Source organism: Aptenodytes patagonicus, chromosome 8 (genome assembly GCF_965638725.1).
Source record: "Aptenodytes patagonicus chromosome 8, bAptPat1.pri.cur, whole genome shotgun sequence".
In the NCBI taxonomy this organism is placed as follows: Eukaryota; Metazoa; Chordata; class Aves; order Sphenisciformes; family Spheniscidae; genus Aptenodytes; species Aptenodytes patagonicus.
In genome coordinates this window covers 15,992,790-16,011,792 of record NC_134956.1, presented here as the reverse complement: position 1 = coordinate 16,011,792, position 19,003 = coordinate 15,992,790, and the positions used below count along the sequence as shown (strand labels likewise).

General features: G+C 41.0%; 1 protein-coding gene across 2 annotated transcripts in view; it reads right to left on the bottom strand.

Annotated features, from left to right (window-relative positions):
- Positions 1-19,003, bottom strand: part of PTPRG (protein tyrosine phosphatase receptor type G) — a 425,362-nt gene that overhangs the window by 320,208 nt on the left and 86,151 nt on the right. For both annotated transcript variants that reach the window (XM_076346545.1, XM_076346546.1), the window contains exon 2: positions 7,906-8,010. In XM_076346545.1, the coding sequence (XP_076202660.1) occupies positions 7,906-8,010 (105 nt within the window). The remainder of the gene's footprint in view (positions 1-7,905; positions 8,011-19,003) is intronic.

Genomic DNA, 19,003 nt, shown 5'->3' with positions numbered 1-19,003 from the left:
AAAATACTTTGATGTAGTATTGGAACAACTGTATCTGAAGCTCTGAAGATTACATCTAGCATCTGTTGTATTTATTTTATACTTTTTGCTGTGGTAGGGAAAAACTTCATGGAAGAATGAAAGTTGAGGGAACGTCTGGTTCTTAGTACCTCTTATATTTAAGCTTCTCAAAGCTGTTCATCTGCCAATGGCCTATCTATTCAAAAACAATAAAGAAAAAATTCAAAGCATTCAAAAAATCAGAGGTTTGCTTTTATGTATTTAAGTCATGAAAAACAATCAACTTCCAGAAAGAACCTTGCCAAAAAAAGAAAAAAGGCAATTTCACCATAACCGTGTCCAACATTTAAAAATTCAGTCAACCATTTCATTACAGACTGGATACCAGCATTGACGATGACAGTACTTGGAATAAACTGTAAACGTGGCACACAAGAAAAGGTGGCAAGAAGAGTGAGAAAACAGTATTAATGGTATTCAATAAGGAAATTGTGTCTGTGTCTAAGTAGAAGCTAAATTACTATCTGAAGTTTTCTTAGCAGATTATTTAGAAACTTGCCAATAGACAAACAAAGTAAATGACAAGACTCTCAATCAGAGCTGTGTTCCCCAGCAATGTGGCTTATTAAAAATGATACCGACTTCTTGGACTGCTTCTGGCAAGGATGGCTCTCCTTAGAGAGCTGATGTTAAATACTCAACACAAACATGTGATTGTGAATTCCTTATTCACGCCAGCTTATGGTTAGGAAGATATATCCTGTTCTCAGGGATAGAAACTTGAAAACTTATTTCTTCATTCTCATGACAAAAACAAAAGATAGTATTTTGTATTTGTTACTTCACACCGCAGAATAGCTAAAGAAAGATAAAAAGCATTCTCTTTGACATCCTCCTAGTAAGTGCTTATTTTGATACAGATTCTGCAGACAAGTACATGTCTAGTCCACATTTGTACAGTGCCTAGCTCATGGACATGAAGACTCATGACCCAGTACCGTCAGAACACAAACAATCAAAATATACAGATGGCATTTCCTGTTTATTTGACAAAACACACAGCAGTATACCACTTGCTTTAGCTGTGCACATTAAAAATCAGGGTTCATGCTTAGCAGCAAACTCTCAAGCTATGGTTTTCCATGTTTCTCTTATGAAAGAGAGTAGCATTGATTTCTGCAACAACTGTTACTCTAATAAGATTGCACATGGAAACGAATGCATCACAGCTGGTTTCAGCAGGGTTCAGTGAAGACTACCATTCATCTCTAATGAATGCAGATAAAACAGTCAAAGCTCAGTTTACTGATCAGATCAGATATTAATGGGAATATTTTTCCTAGTTCTCTCAGCTTAGTTTCTCTTTAGAAAGTCAGCTTAGAAGAGCGAGGAAGGGAGAGAGCCAGAACCTGCTCATTTTGACCATCCTGCATTTAACAGAGATGAGTACTCCTGCAGTGGAACGATAACCGTGCACGCGGTATGCCAGAGTTTTGGTCAATATCAAGATTTATTATTCTGAGGGACAGAAAGAGTGAAATACTGACCACGGCAAATAGGCCATTAGTTACCTCTCAGTTCAATAAGTCTTGATGCTTCCCTTACTATGTGCTGATTATTTCCTGTCCAATTCACATTAGCAGCTTATTTAATGAGAACAATCTAAGCAAAGGGAGAGAAATTCACACATTTACAAAGGACATCACCAAGTTACATTTCATCACAGTTAACACCATTTGCTATTCTTTCAGGAAATAACCTTTACTGATCTTTTCTGTTTTAATGCCACCAATTGCTTTTGAAAAGAACACTCACTTCTTATATCCACCACCGGTTATATTTTAAATAATAGCATCTTAAAGGACAGCAATAACTGCCTAAGTGTTGTAGGACAAAGCATTCACACACTGATAGTGTCCACTAGCATGACAGCGTGGCCACAGTTCCTGTTCTTAATGGACACGTTTCCCCACTCACAGGGTCATCCCTACTCTTGTGAAGCCTATTTTTCTTCTATTAACTTCTACTAGCGTTCATGGTAGTTGCACAGAATCTTGGAGAGAAAGGATCCAACATTTTATACAGAAAAAACATCAGTAAGGACACACATAAAGAACAGAAGCATCATAAGTAGCGCTAATAATTTCACACAGAAAATGAGAGATCAAAGGTACAAAGAGGAAATAGATGCTTTCAATACACCATAAGATTAAAGAGAAAAAACAACTGTATGCATTTTCTACATAGGGTTCTCTTTACAAAGCCATAGTTAAATAAACAAGTAAAAAGAACATGTATACGTCCTTGGCCAGTGTCTGCTTTTTTGTTCTCTGAGAAGCCCAAATGGTTTTGATTACTTAAAAGAAAGTATTTCTTGAATGAGTCAGCTTGCAACACTGAGGCTGATCAGCAGAACAGCCATCAAGAGAGCAGGGTACACCAGCCCCGCCAGTGCCAGCACCACAGCTCAACTGGGAAACTCCAGTGACAAAGGTACCATCGCCCACAACTTCCTGCCCCAGGACAGTGCAGCCTCCCATTCCATACCCATTGACCACACATGTTAATACTGGGAATAATTAGACATCACATCTTCTATCTGAAGACTCCAAGAGGAGTTTCCTGATTTGAGTAACAGGGTACGGAGCAATGTTTCCCCATAGCCACTTCTGGTTTTCCACAATCTCATGCAATGATTATCACATTAATTTTACATAATAGCTTCTTGGAAAAACAGATATGAGTAGGTACAGGCCCTTTAGAGCTACTATCACTTAAGATACAAGCATCTGCGTCAGCATCTCATGCCGTAATCTCCTCCTAAAGTCCTGACCCTCTCACTACACATTTTTTGGGCTACTGCAAGGCAAAATGGGGTCTGCCCAGGTCACCAGCAAAGTGTTCTCAGCACTGACAGATGCAACACTTGACATCGAGAGGCATCTTTAAATGTCTGGAATATTACGCTCTGTGAAGTAGCATACATTACACAAGGGAGGGCCAGTCAGAAAGCCCTGGATCTGGTAGACGTTTCAATTGCATGTTTCTGCAGGATTTCTTTTTAAGTTTTAAGTTTTGTTTTGTTTTGCTTTTTTTAAAAACAGCTTATATATTTACAAAAATGTTTCCACACTGATGACAAGGCACCTGAACTGCTCTCTGTCACTATTATGGGTATTAGAAACATACCGAGTTCTGTGACAATTCTAAGGCTATGTTAAAGATCGTTTCAAACTTGTCCATTCAGTGGTTAGTCTAACAGAAAAGATTACTGTGAAAAGAAAAGACTGCACTGAAGCACATTCAGGATCCACACCTACTTCTTGTTTTGACCGTGCTGTGCCTATTCCACATTCCTGTTACACTGCAAGTAATGTGGCCAGTCGCAATTTAGGAAGTCTTTGGCAAACTGTAAGACACGATCATGGAATAAATACTTTGCCAAAACATACACGAATACACACGCGCAGAGAAATCCCCCTAGAAATGTAGTTTGAGCTTCCTGAAAAATCCTAAAAAGAACATCTAGGAGATCTCAGTCTCTGTTCAGTCTTGCAGTTCCTATATAAAGACAAGTTAGTCTTCTGTTTTCACTGTTTGCTCACTTGTGAATTTAGTTTAAAGAGCTGCTAGCATAGATGTAACGAAGTTTCTTCTGAAAGGCTGATTGTGTTTCCTTCTGTCTTTTTGACAGAATCCATTTAAAATGGGCCTTCTTCATTTAATTATCAAGTCTCGATTTTTGCAAGTTTTATTTTTCAACTGGAATAAATGTTATAGTCAGAATTGTGTCTGTAGACAACAGGCTTATTTTATAAGGCTTAAAAAGCCTTTCCTTTACAATCAGACAGTAAAGCGAGAGCTCTGTGGTGCAGGCTCCGTGGCTTTGTCCAGGGCACATGCAGTAAGAGCACAGGGCACCGAAGTTCATGGGGTCCTGCTGCAGGGACATGTAGGTATGTAGGTGCCTTATACAAATGTTACAGACCCAAGGGTGGTCTGCCTCCTGATCAATAATTGAAGTTTATCCTCTCTCAACTTTTGTGCCTGAAAGGAGCAATATTACCAGGCAGTACCTGGCAATGCCATAGATAGCTCATGAAATGAGGAAAAGTCCTGATCTCCAGAGTTTAAACCAGCTCCTGGACCATTCATCCCCCACAAGAGCATGGAGCAGCAGTAGTGTTTCCTACAGGCTACAGAGGAATTACTCTATAAGCACAGTATAGGACAGATATATCCTGTGGAAGATAAAGACTTGAGGGCTCTCTGCAGTACAGCTGTGCCCTTTTTTCACCCCCAGGCAGGAAAACCACAACCGCCTGGCTGCTTTCAGACCTCCCCAACCCCACCTCAGGATTTATTACAGAACACTTAAGCCCCGAAATACAAAAGCTCTGCAAGCAGAAGGGCACAGCCATAAACGCAGAGAAGCCTCTGCTGCTATAAATCAGTACAGCTCAACTGAAATCAATATAAAGCCATAGTCCAGCCTAATGTAGGCCCAGCAGAGACATGGACACGCTGGTCAATATTGGGATTCAACAGATGGCTGTCCACTGACAGCTGGCAGAAGCTGTCCTGATCTTATTTACTCCCGTTGGCAAATTCCCTTAGAAGAAATGTCAAATTCACCAGCACACAGTCCAGCACAACTTTCTTCCCTGCCCACAATTGCTGGGGCTGGGCCAGCAGATGTTGTACAACTAACCGGAGGGGAGCTGGCCTAACCATTTGAGGATAGGGAAGGGAAGCAGCCTACCAGATCATGTCTGTAAAAGAGCTTGGAAACCATTGACACAGACTAATTGCTTACTGCAGAGTAAAGTTTCCACTCTCTGTAGGCTCATTTGATGCAAACTTCCTAGTCATGTCCAAAACCCTTCCCGCAGGACAAACGCTGTTAATACATAAACTGCTTAGCCAAGCCCTGCTCAGGGTTCCTGGGAAATATTCTGGGGAATGGAAAAGCAAGGAGAAAGAAACAGATAACATGATCATCCTCCTCACTGTGCTCAGCTGGAAACAAACATCTGTCTGGCATCTGGGCTCTGCCACCCACCATTTATTCCCATCTTCGACCTAAACACAGAAGCTAGGCATTTCCATTACCTCTGGCCCCCTCAGTGAGCAAATATGGACAAAAGACATCAGATAAGAGAGGCTGAACTGGCTGAAAATCCCATATGGAGCTGGAAGGAACCAAGTGAAGGGAGGAAAGAGAGAAACTCCCACATATGAAAAGCCATGACAAAGCAGCAGCCTGTAGAAACATCCGATTTCTAACAGAGCACGGGCTCCTTTCCCCACCTAATCGCTCATCTTAATTTCCTCCCTTTCTCAGGGAGATGCTGGCAATACTGAGCCTCCTGCAGGACATAGCATCAACCCTGGAAAATTCTTTAGAAATAACCATGTCTTCCCCAAGTCTCTACTTGCCTTTGCCTTTTCCCTCTCAGACACAACCCAAATCATTGCCTGCATCTCGGCATTCACACTTCACATGTGGCCCTGCCCCTCCCGCTCTCATGCATATCCCTGGGCACTCGCTGCGGGGCTCGGCGGGGAGCCAACATGGCTCAGGAGGACACCAGGTCTCCATGAACTTCCAGGATGGGCTTGCTCAGACGCAGTATACGCACAACCCATACAGCCGGGACACACAGTACCTAGGCTGTTTGCTCACACCTCTACTTCATGTCACAAAACCTTTGGTGAAGACTCAAATTCTGCACCTGGAATACTTGGTCCCAAACCACATTCCCCTGGAATGGCATTTCAAGTCACTGTGTTCAAACAGTAGCCTGACAAAGCATCCTGAAAAAACAATATTATATCCTCTTCTGGTTTCTTGACAAGTGCTGGTAGATACATCATTTCCACCTTTTCCATCTCCTAATTTACTCTTTTTATCAGCAATAGTGACAAAAAGGTTCTAGTTAGACAGCACTAATGAGGTAGAATGGCAAGTGATTGACAGCTGAGAAGTCACTATCTGTTCTCTGAAAAACAGATTGGCTATTTTCCTCATAGAAGCAGGAGATTCATCAATAGACAAAAGGATGCAAAACCCCCAAAGTTAAGGTATAATTACACATCAGGACTACACATTTTATTTTGACATGGAGTCAGGTAGTAAAAGCTTTTTTGGAGGGGTGAACATGTGATATTACTCATAGAGGAAGAACACCACCATCACAAAAATAGAATTAGGAAAACTGTCTATGCATAAACTGGTGTGTGGTGGGTTTGTGGTTTTTTTGTTGCTTTATTTGTTTGTTTTGGGGTTTTTTTGTTTATTTTGGTTTTCCCCCTCCCCCTTTTTGTTAAGCCAGGACTGGTTATTTAAAAAAAAAAAAAAAAAAGGAAAAAAAAAAGAAAAAAAAAGAAGTCCAGTAACTCAAGCAGAGAGTTTTGACACATATGACACCAGAATAATTCCACTAGTGTTTTACCTTTTTTAAAACATCTTCATTTAATGACCTGCAATGAATATTCCAAACACATTTTTCAGTAACAGAAACAAAATAAACCTGCCAAGTGGCACTTAACTTGTAATACTTTACACAAGACAACAGATAGGAACAGGACATTCATTCCAACATACAAATTTTTCCTCTATTTGCTTATTTCTACTCTTTATGAGTTTGGGGGCTTAAAATCTAAAGTTATTTTAAGCTGCAATATGGAAGTATACTTATGGCAATATTTGTCCATCTGATAATTTCAAGATTTAACAAAAAGTGGTCATTTGTCCTACATTACTAAAATCTTTAGATTTATTTTACTTGTGTGACCTCATTTGCAAATGAGATAGCTTGTATTTTGAGATCTAGTAGAGAAAACTTGTGACATCTGGTATTTTGTGTATTAATGGAAAAAAACTCTAAGCTTACCTATAATCATTCATTTCCAATGAAATGTATGGTCTGTATAAAAGAGAGGAGTTGGCAGTCAAAAATTAGCTTTTGCCTGTTTATCTGGTATCAGTATTCAGACTTCTTAGAAAGTAATATTTTTCCTTCAGTTAAAACTAGGCCTGCACAACATTCCTCTTGGATGAGCACCAAATGTTTGAAATGCATCTCAGTTATTCCAAAAAAGCACACACAAGTTCATTATGATGCTTGAAATCTTCATAAAAACTTTCTAGATATTAGACATTTTTCCATAGAGTCAACATAGCTAGTAACATGACTTCAAATTGTTGGGTTTTTTAACAACTTCAAATATAGACCTGGAATTTTCTAGACCTGAACCAACCATCAAACCATACATCAAAGACATCATTCTGAAGTATATTTTGATTTGTGGCATTTCAAAATTGTGCAGACACATCAGGTTTTCCATAAGAATTATAAAAGCAGTGGGACAAACAATAAAATACCCTCCCAATATCCTGCCTTCTCAGCATCACACACCCTGGTGTGATGCTGCACTGACAGGTCTCACTGTCGTCATTATACACTACCGCAAAAATACATGCACACAAAGAAGTAATTGTAAAATTTCTAGGTTTTTTTTTTATCTGGATGTATATATGGATGCTTACTGTCCTCCTAGAAGGCTTGACAAGGTAAGCAAATGGTGAGCTTGGGAATGTACTGATTGGACAGGGACAGTAAGGAAAAGTTTGTGGGAGTATACCTTTTTAAAGGGTGTGTTAAGAAACTAAAAGAAGACTGAGAGAAGGAGCAGAGTAATAAGGCAAATCCCGCAGGTAAATGGCAGGAATGCAAGAAAGGAGAGGATGTGTGTAGAGGGAGTTTGCAAGGAAGTCAGCAGAAGAAAATACACTGTAAAACTAATTTAAACTATTTCTGACCGTAGTAGTAACAAAAAGCAAGTAGACAATTTGATTTTGGAGATATTTCTTGTTTTAGTCCTCTAAAGAAGTCAACTCACCCGAGTATGCCCAATAAGGATCCCCCGAAGCCTTTCGCCTCCGTATCTGCACAGAACTACCATGTCTGTTTTCATGCAGAGAGCCAACATAACCTTCAGTCAGAGCTGGGAAGAGAAGAAGCAGGAATCATTAGGAAAGTGGTATTTACTCCCTGGAGTTTACACTGTGAAGCTTAAATCTTTGCTGAGCAGAGACTACAAACTCGGCATTGCTTAAAAAAAAATTTAACAGGCATGTTCCTCACCCATGAAAACCCACCATCCAAATCTGATTCACAGAAGCCAGGACTCACTGATGCCATTATTCTGATCTGGCACATGCCTGCATAACTCCAGTAATTTCCATAAGGAAATTCCGATAAACACAAGCAAACAAGTATGAGCCATGACATAAGACCAAACTTTCTCTGTCTAGACCCAAAAGATAGCTTACTTTGCTAGTGACTATCAAACTACTAACTAATTCAACACAAAAATTATCAAGATCCTTAAAGGAATACAGATGCAAGCGTGTGGAATATGCCGGTACAGTATCATAACTGCACCCATTTTAAACCACATCTGAAAATCCCACGTAGAACAGTTTCACTCAGGACCGAATGAATCTCTTCCATGTACAGCCTGCAGACCTGAGCCCACAGCGCACTGGGTAACAGTCTCAACACGAGCAAGGCTCGACTAACATCACCTCATATGATTCACTCAAGCAAGGCAGACATGTAGCACTGCCTTCTAGCCAGAGGAAAGGTTGCGTATGTCAGACAAAATACCCAGCGTGCAATACCAACGCCTTATGACATGAAAGGGAGAGGCCAGTAATGAAGAAATCTTTGTAAAACTTCACAAGCTAGAAGGAATCAAATTCATCAACCAAAACAGAAAAGAACACATCCTACATTGCATCCCAGGATTTTTCTTTTATACCTCAAACAATTTTTTTTTTTTCTTGTAAAGGAATGCATAGCTTCCATGAGGACGTGGGTTGTTTGGGTTTTTTACATGCAAATTTTGCTTATTGTTTCTATGCATCTAACTGAACCAAACTGGAGGTGGGTGAATTCACAAATGTCAGTAAAAAGTCTGTAATAAATTCAGCTACCTTTCTCAGAGCACCACAGCTGTAAACTTTCGTGCTATAATAAATGCACACAAACAAAAAAACCCTTAGATCCACAGACACGGAATGTGAAGAACAAGTATGCACCAACTAGCTCTATGGAAATTTAAGTCCAACTGATCCCAAACCACTTATTTGATCAGTAAGAAACTAGCTGAGTAATTAAAATTTAAACCTTAGAAAACCATGTAAAGCACTGCTACCCATATGCAGTCACCAAGCACTGTATTCCCTTCTATTCCCAGGCCAATTACAGCTGGGCTGAAACAAAGCTTGTAACAGGACTGTATTGAACATCAAACACCAATAACTCAGAATTTTGGCTTGCTTTCCCTTTAGAAAAGCTTCTGGGTGACACCCCCTTTGTACCACAGCTGCAGAGAGCATGCTGTGTTCAAGGGCTATCCATGTATGCTAAACAGCTCTATAGACAATCTTCACTCTGCAACATTGTCCTGGTTTCGGTTGGGATAGAGTTAATTTTCTTCCCAGTAGCTGGTACAGGGCTGTGTTTTGGATTTAGGAGGAGAACAATGTTGATAACACACCGATGTTTTAGTTGTTGATGTGTAGTGCTTACACTAGCCAAGGACTTTTCAGCTTCCCATGCTCTACCGACTGAGAAGGCTGGAGGTGCACAAGAAGCTGGGAGGGGGCACAGCCAGGACAGCTGACCCCAACTGGCCAAAGGGACATTCCATCCCATGGGACATCATGCTCAGTACATAAACTGGGGGAAAGCTGGCCAGGGGGGCCGCTGCTCGGGGACTGGCTGGGCATCGGTCGGCGGGTGGTGAGCAATTGCATTGTGCATCACTTGCTTTGTATATTCTTATTCTTGTTGTTATTATTAGGATTTTATTTTATTTCAATTATTAAACTGTTTTTATCTCAACCCACAAGTTTTCTCACTTTTACTCTTCCAATTCTCTCCCCCATCCTACCGGGGGGGGTGGCGCGGGGAAGGCACAGTGAGTGGGCAGCTGTGTGGTGCTCAGTTGCCGACTGAGGTTAAACCATGACAAATGTGGATCATGGATTTCTGCAGATTTTGGAATCCTGAAGTGGTAGGAAAGTCATGCAATCTCAGGAAAGGCACTACAGGTTTGCCCCTGCCAAATTTTCTCTTGTGCGAGCAAAGGTACTAATTGTGCAATTTATTATGAGCCTCTGATTTGAATGAGTTTTCCAGATTTCTTGGCAACGTTCTAAATGCTAATTCACTCCAGGCTGCAAACTAGAAATGCTGGAACACATCATGCTACCAGGATTTGTAGGCAACACTGTATCACATACCTTATTTTCCTCTTCTGATTTACCCTAATATGTCTACCTGGTTGGGAGGCAACAGGCACTCATTTCAACAGGAAAGAACAGGTAAGGGATGTGGAGACCCAAATCCTCTTGGCAAAAAAAAAAACAAACCAAAAAAACCCCCACAAAAACCTGAGCAAAGATCAGAGACCATGAGAATCCTGAGGAAGAGAACATAGAAATAACCTAGGTGGATGGCTGAAAAGGCTATCAGGAAAAAATGGCTCAATTATTCACTTAAAAATCACATGTGCTGAGAAATACACCTAAAGTCCCTCCTTACTACAAAATGAAAGACAACAGCAGCTTTCTTCTGAGCAAACCACGACAAGGAGGCAAATAGTTGTGGGGGTTTTGTCACCCAGAAAAATTGATTCCTGCAGGCAGAAGATTTCACCCTGCCTCCTCCAAGGAATAAGGTACTCCTGCACGTATCTGCTCCGTAAGCCCTTCTGTGTGCCTTACCATCAGAAGAAAAAAAACTGTCTAAATAATCTATATTGTTGAAGGAAAAAAGGCTCCGAGTCAGTGCAAAACATCTGAAGTTGTAAACGCCTTTGTACTCCTAGCTTGAACCACCAAAAAGCCACATGGCAACCATGGTATGGCTATGAATCATACCATTGATTTTCAGTATTCTCTGTGCAGAAAATTAAATTATGCAAATCCAAGCCTTTATGAATGCCTAACTTTAATGTGAAATTGAACATTTGCTTCAGTCAGCATCTTATTTATACAATTAAAAACCTGACATTCTTGTGAAAATATGCAGGTTTAGTTTTCTGCATAGACACTTAATACATGTGTACATTTATCTATACTTATAAATGGTGAAGAGCCATGCTGTACACAAATTTATTTCCACCAAAAAGGATGTTACAAACCAAGAGGGGAGCTCAAGTATTTGTCAAGAGAACCATGGGAAGGAACTTGCTGGTTATACCACTAAGTATCTTCTGTAGGACTGAAAAAGAAACAAACTGGAACATCCTGTTCTAAATAAAATCCTGCCTCACTGTTAGGCAGCCCAACATTAATGCCAATGGTCCCCTTACAAACCTGCAATAATTCAGTAGTCATTAGCAAGTTAGAGAAGATGTATGTTTACTGGATAGCTGCAGAAACTCTGGGAAAAGGATGATAGGTCAAGATCTCTGGCCACGCTGTGAACTGGAAAGGTAATGGTCTGTCTCTATCAAAAATCATGACACCACCTTCTTCCCCAAGCTGGCTCAGTTCCCCAGCCTGTTCACGGTACGGCCATGCATTTCTGCATGGGGCCACGCAAACACTCCAAGAAAACACTGAGGGAACAAACAGCTATTGTTGGCAATATCTTGTACTGGTAAAGTCATCAGGAAACCACAGACTCAATTGCGTGGCGCTTTTGTTCTACGGTGTCAACTGGGGTCAATGGACTCTCTCACACTGAAGAGATGCAAGGTACAGAACAGAGCATACAGTGGCTTTTCAGAGAAAAGTCTGGAAGAGCCGAAGCATTCAAGTCAAGTTATTTCAAAAAAGAAAGTGCTTCATATATCAAAACCATCTTATGTTTCAGGCGGAATTGTCACTTTTTCCAGATTTTTGGGGGGCCTGGGGATGTACGTTCCAACTAAAACAACTTCACACCACCAATGAAAATTTAACAGGCATCTCAGTGTTGCTGAATCTGCTTCTTTCACTGAAAATATATACAGCTAAAATATTTTGTTCAGCTCCAGCCATTAGAGTACATTTATTCATTTTTGTGAAATGCTCCAATTCCACGGTTTCAGAAGCTATACATGCAAATACGTGACTCAAACTCAACTGACATCTTCCAGTGTTTCTAACATCCGAACAAGTTTTGGAGAAAATATTTAAGAAAGTTAAGTTATATTAGCACCAATCGCTACAGGTTTTCACAAGTCTTTTTCAGCTGGGAGACAGTTAACAGCTCAAGAACAGAGAGCAGCTCCACTCCTGCAGAATTGGATGCTGGAGAAAAGCCAGCAATTAGACAGGCTGGTCTGGCATGGAGCAAACACAGGGAGGCTCCTCTCTTCTGGGAACCCTGGAAAAGTTGGGGAAGTGGAAATTGGGACAATAGGAGGGGCAGGAACATGCTCCTGGAAGGCTCAAAATGGAGCAGCCAAAATAGAGGGGTGGGGTGGAATATAGGCACACACACACAGCAGGAGGCAGAGAGGAAGAAAAGGGACAGCAGAAGCCCTTGCCCTGCAAGGTTTCATTCGATACATCATGCCAGTGCTGATGGCAGAGGAGTAATGAATACCATAATAGATGGTCTGAGACTTGCAGAAAAATGATTAAAAGAGAAGGGGACCAATCCTACACTCAGATACACAAGCGTGAAATTAAATCCTGAGCAACTCCTCTGGCTGCTGGTGCAGTATTGGTGTCTATGAAGCGTAACACCTGCAGTCAGTGGAGTTGTGCTGTGCCTATCAGAACTACTTCTGCAAGGAATAGAGGATCCTTCAAAGCTAACGTGGAGAAATCTCTTACACACAGTTTCATATAATTTTAATCGGTACTGAACGCTACATGATTTTAGATGATGTGCTAAATGAATCAACCCATGCCGCATACCTGCGGACAGCAAAAAAAGCAATGCAATGCTGGGATATGCCTTAGCATTCTGATCAGCTTTCCATTCACTCTGTCTCAATGTATTAACTTCCCAATAAAAATTATTTGATAAGTGCCCTCAAAGGTACGATAAGGTAATTCCTGCCTGAATACCTTACTGGTATTCATAGTTCACATGAAAACACAAAATTTTATCCCCAATCTACCTTAAATATAAAGCTATTATACTATTCAGAGAGATTATACCCTCGGCATTAGTGTTTAAAAGGTATCAAGCCATCAGCTATGTAAGAAAAATCCTTTAAGGTCAATAGTTTATGTCTGAATGGTGAAATCATTAGTTATGATGGTAGATTAACTAGATTGTGTGCCAAACTCAGATTCTTTCAAGCCTTCTTTGAAGGCGAGGGTTGCACACAAATCTGTTTTCAGCTGTTCCCATTAAAACAGTACAAAGTCAAAGGTACACACATTGCCCAGCTCATAATCATTCTGTGACTTGCCACTGTGGGCTATACTAGCAGTTGAATCAGTTTTAGTCCTAGTCCCTAATGTGGACACACTTCTTACCTGATGTAGTTCAACCTGGTGCTACTGCTGGAAAACAAGCCAGCCTTTGGAGACAAGAGACTTGACTACTGGAATCTGGAGTAGTATCACACGATGCAAACACTTAAAGCAGGGGGGTTAAAAATAAAATCTTGTTAGTGTGTAGGAAAAAAGCACTAAATCATAAGGAATGCTAGCAATTAGTTCTGTAGCAAATCAATGCCTATAGAAAGGAAACTTTTCAAAAACAAGAAAACCACTATTTTCTTGAAGACTGCACAACACCGCATTTTAAAAGCGGGAGGGGGCACAGAAACATATCCTGAAGGGCTTTTTTATCATCTCTTAAATGGAGTTTAAGAGATCAGTGAGCCAAGACACTTAGCCATCTGCAAGCCTAAAGCTTCAAGCAAGCCTCACGGAAAAAAAGCAGCATCTTTATCTAGGTGCATTTACTGTATTTTTAATTGGACTCTACTAAAGAGAAGCCGGTAAGCTGAAGACACTGCAGTGCTACACACTGTAACACACGCTCTGCTGAAAAGAGTTTAGGCTTCTGGGCAATGTCTTAAAATAAATGCTGTCAAACAGGCCAGAAGGGAAAAAGAGAGGAGGAAAAAAAAACTGATAGGAAATAAATTTATAATATTAAACAATTAAAATATTTTAATACAATTAACATAAAGGTTAAATTAATCTCTCTAGGCTCTTTCACGGACAACTTCCTAAGCAAAACTAGGTATTTGCCTTAAATTTTTTACCACCCTTTGACAGCAAATAAATCTAGAAATAGTTCAGGCACAGCTAATCCATTTTGATAGTGCACTGCTTTTAAACAGACTCTTCGGCCGTGGATTCCCATATTTTGCAGATTATTTTATATCTTGCCAAAGAAGGATGAAGGTTAAAACAACATATGGTGGTCAGACAGCGTCAACAAATTATATTCTGAATGAGACTTCTTCCTTTGATTATGTTGCAGAGATTTCTTCTGATTATCAGATAAAAGACAAAATCTATTCTCCTGTGAATGCACACGCAATTTTCACAGCTTTCCATTAATGAAATATGGGAGTTACAAATCACAAGTTTCTTGCGACTAAGTGGAATAGCTGACACCCGGATGCTACATCTGCCAAGAGATGTATATCCCTTTCCCAGATGACAGTCACCCAGGCAGCCCCTTAATTCCTATATGAGCACAATCCACAGGTCTATTCCTAAAAATGACATGGGGACTTCTCACACCATTTATTCTCTGTTGTTCACGTGTCTGATAGATGACGGGGTAACAGCGCAAATCCTAAGAACAAGAACATAAATGCAGAGTACAGCAGGCCTTTACAGGAACTAACCAGCAGACTGCAATTCGAAGATGAAAAACAGTCCAGGGAACACACTGTCAAACTGCAGGGATTAAATTAACTAGCGGAATTAAAAGCCCTTATCCCAAACATGAATACACCAGTCACTAGGTGCATTAAACCTTGGTAACCTGTTGAGTTCAAAGCCAGCGAGTTAAGCGTAATGCAATTTTGTATTACTCCGATGTATCAACACAACGCAAGTCCCAAAGCATTACAGTTGATGCAGACAAGCAACAGAAAACAGATTTTCAGCACAGACTTCTCCTTACATTACAGGGGATGGAGTTTAAGGGCGACAGGAAAATCTCCTACTTCAGAGCAAGCCTTATGCCAAACCAGAACAAGGACACACAAGTGTACTGCAATGCCCAGTGCTGCCAGCTGCTCTCCGGCAGAGCAGATGCCCTCCCAAGGAAAAGCAAACCAAAGTCTCCCCAGTCTCAAGCTCCCACAGATCCTTCTCTCAGCCTGCCTGGCTTTACCAGCAAGATGAGCAAAGCTCATTAGCAAGACAGCAAGGCAACTTCAAGTTGCATTAATGATGCCCCATTAAGGGGACTCGGAAAAAGAAGCTTGGGAGGCCAAGAAGAGACAGATGCTGCCGGATGATTAGAAAGGGCTTGATTTTGCATTTTCATGGCTTACACTCTGCTGGCATCAGCTGTGCAAGATATGACATAGCTGGTGAATTTGGACCACTGATTTCAACTGGCATCACCTGCAGCACTTCTGCTAGGAATAAGCAAAGTCAGCCAGATAAACAACAGTGCCAACAATTTCAATCTCAAGATAAAAACACACAAATTAAACCAACTGCAACATCACCCCTTCCAGGAGGACGGTGCCCTGCAGCAAAGCTTCTGCCAGAGAACTTGGGGAATACCCTTAGACTAAGGGTTCTCAGACTGTGGTACATGAGCTCAAATCTACCTGTGTGTGAGCAACGTCATGAAAAAAACCCCAGTCTGTTATCTTTTCCCCTGAGAAAAAGCAGAAATACTGAGCAGAAAAAAGTAGCCCAGACAACTGCACTCCTCCTTCAGGATGGAGGGGCTGCTGTTCGTGTCACACTGCAAACAGTGTGCGATGGTGATAGCTGCAGAAACGAAGTTTGAGGACCCCAGCTTCAGAAACACTCATCCCCCAACACTGAGAACTGCAAACACATCAAAACCAGCTGTGTTTGATCCAAACCCAGAGTAAAACCTTTATCCTACCGAACTATTCCCTGACACTTCCCTGCATGCAGAAATACACTCCATTTACCTTTAAGACAAAGTTTTCAACCGGACTGGTATTCTAGGCATCTAAGTTGGGATACCTTAAAGAAGACTAATACACATTACATCCTAAAAGTCGGACTCCTTTTAGATGCTGATTTGGGTAGTCAGACAGAAAAATAATTGGGAGCACCTGAAAACTCTGTAACCTTGAAAACTTTTGGTCTGTGCATCCTTCACAGTCCCTCAGACTTCTGTTAACCATCATTATCTGCATTTCTTAAAAGGAGGAATCCTCATCCTTGTTCATCACCTCTCCATGCTGCACTTCAGAAGGGTCATGTCACCTCTGAATTTTATTCATAACAATGTGTGATGCAAACACAGAAATAAAACTTCAGAGCAGAGGTTCATAAGCAAGGCTGACCTCCACAGGAAAGCTGATGCTCCCTCAGCCAGTGCTGACTGAATCACAGCAGATATTAGGGAGAAAACAGATAAACTCAATTCTCCAATATCTAGGGTAGCCTGGTCAGAGTGAACCAAGGCAATGAAAACCCAGGTACCAGGGCAAAATGAGTGCTCACACACCCAGCTCCAATGTCTTTGCACTATTTCCCCGAGGGCAGGCTTGAAGTCAAGCTTGGAACAAGCCGGAATCCAGAGGCAGCACAATGTATTTGTGCAGAAGGGACTTGGATCCATCAGCACAGGCACACTGAGAAGGGGCCATCTTGGTTTCTTCATTCACGGCATGGTTTATCCAGGAAGCATATAAACCACACGTGTATAATGGAAACTTGTTTGTATGATGAATTAACAATGGCAAAAGGGGGCTTTATTTCACTTCTTGCCTTACTGCAAGTACCTAAACCTTAAGGGTTTTACAACAGAAGACACCGTGGCTGGAACCACCTGTCTCACTCTCATTCTCACATAATCAGGTGCTGCAGCATGCACAGTGTTAGAAGAGCAGCCTCTGAATAGCAAATAAATGTGACCTTAACGGAGTATTTTGTACCTTCAATTATTTGTTTAATGCAGAATCATACCATTTTCATTTCACTAAACCCAGTAATACTCACAAAAACACACAAACTCATGCAAAATCACCAATTTCACCTCTCTGCTCTGGAAATAATTTGCTTGTATCCACTGTCAGCATTTGTCATAGTACAGCCTTATTACGTTTTCAAAACAGATTCCCCTAAGTCACATAACAAGAAGTATCTTGGTTAAAACAAAATATTTACTAGACTCATCCAAATAACCATAGCAAGGACCTTGTGATGCAGACCTGCTCTGTGCATGACCTCTGTCCACCCGGGCTGCCATCTTGCCAGACACATTCATGCTTCCCCGTAGGTAGCCTACAATTTCATTTACTCATGTCATCATCCCATTAAAGCCACCTTTGCGTTATATCAGTAAAGACAAGCATGTATCTACAAATCAGGGCCTTCTATGCTAAACTTATGCAGAGTCCCCACAGGGAGACCAGATCTGTTCTTGCGTAAGAGCATGCCAGATCTCTCCTGGGGAGGAATTCAGCATTGAGACTGTATGGAGTCCTCACTCCAAGGCATCCCTTCAAACTCACCTGCCTCTAACACTGGAGAAGCAGCAAGCCCAGCATTCATTCAGCAGAAAACGCAGGGCACAGTGCTGATTTCATTCACATGGAGAACGGCGAGGCACTTTATGAAGCCAACAGAGCTGCTCCCACCGCATGGCATGAGATCAAACTTGCCCCATTATAAAGTCTTCAGAGACAGGGGCTCTCATTCTTTATACAAAATGATTTTTTTTAACCCATGTTTTTGCCCCATTTAACAATTTATTGACTGTGGGAAATAAAGTGAGGCCACATCAATCTCTTCCTGGTTATTTGGTTCAGGCTCTCAAATTAATGCAGAAGGTGGAAAGCTCAATAAAGAACTATTTAAGAAAAGAGAAATGCTCTAGTCCCACTGTGAGACATCTTCCTCTCAGTTTGCAGTCAGGTCTCACCATCTATAGCTGCACAATCTCCCAGAGGAAAGATGGAAGGGCATAAACCAGCATGCTCCCCCGGATCGAGCAGAAATAACTTGAGATTTCTATCACTCTACACTGAAACAGATCAGTAGCGCTCAGGTAGCCAGATTTAGTGCCTCCAGCATGTGACAGCAATTCCAGCCAGATCCACAAAAATTATTTTAGGATCAAACTTAAAAGCTGAGTAGAACCAAGCAAACAAGCATTCATTTTTATTTGTGTAAAAATGTATTTAATTTGGCTTATGATCTACCAAGCAGGGTTTTTTCATCTTTTTTTATGCTGACAGCTTGCATTACATACAGATTTTGTAGCAAAGGGTTTCATCCACATTTATTTCCCACAATATAAATCTAAAGTTGAAACTGAGATAGATAGAGATTTTGTGTGCTGACTGAACAAGTTGTTAGTCAGGGATATATGCCCCAAAAATGTGACCTACCATTTTGAGAACTCTCTTCTTTCCTTCCAAGTAAGTTGCATTGTTCAAAGGGAAAAGACACTATAAATACTACAGAGCTGATCTGTAAAATGAATCAAACTTCCATCTTTGCTTTGCAGTTCACCATTAGTTTTTCACCCAGGCAAGAATTTTTCTGGAAATTTCCCAGCAGGACGGTCTGGTGCTGTTTAGGGTCCAAAACTAATACTTGGTTCCTTGGTCATTTGTCTCCAGAGAATGCAATAAAGATCTCGACACAAAACCTCATACTACTAAGAGCAAGAGCACTAAGGTCTTTGGCAGCAAGAACAAAAAGCAGTAATAGAGCTCAGATGAAGTAAATAGATAAAAATTGCCAGCAACGGTGCACACTTTGTAATCATACAGCGATGGTATGCAGCACAGTCTGAAAAGGCATGGGGTCACTGTTCTTTCCTATACAACCAATTTAAACATC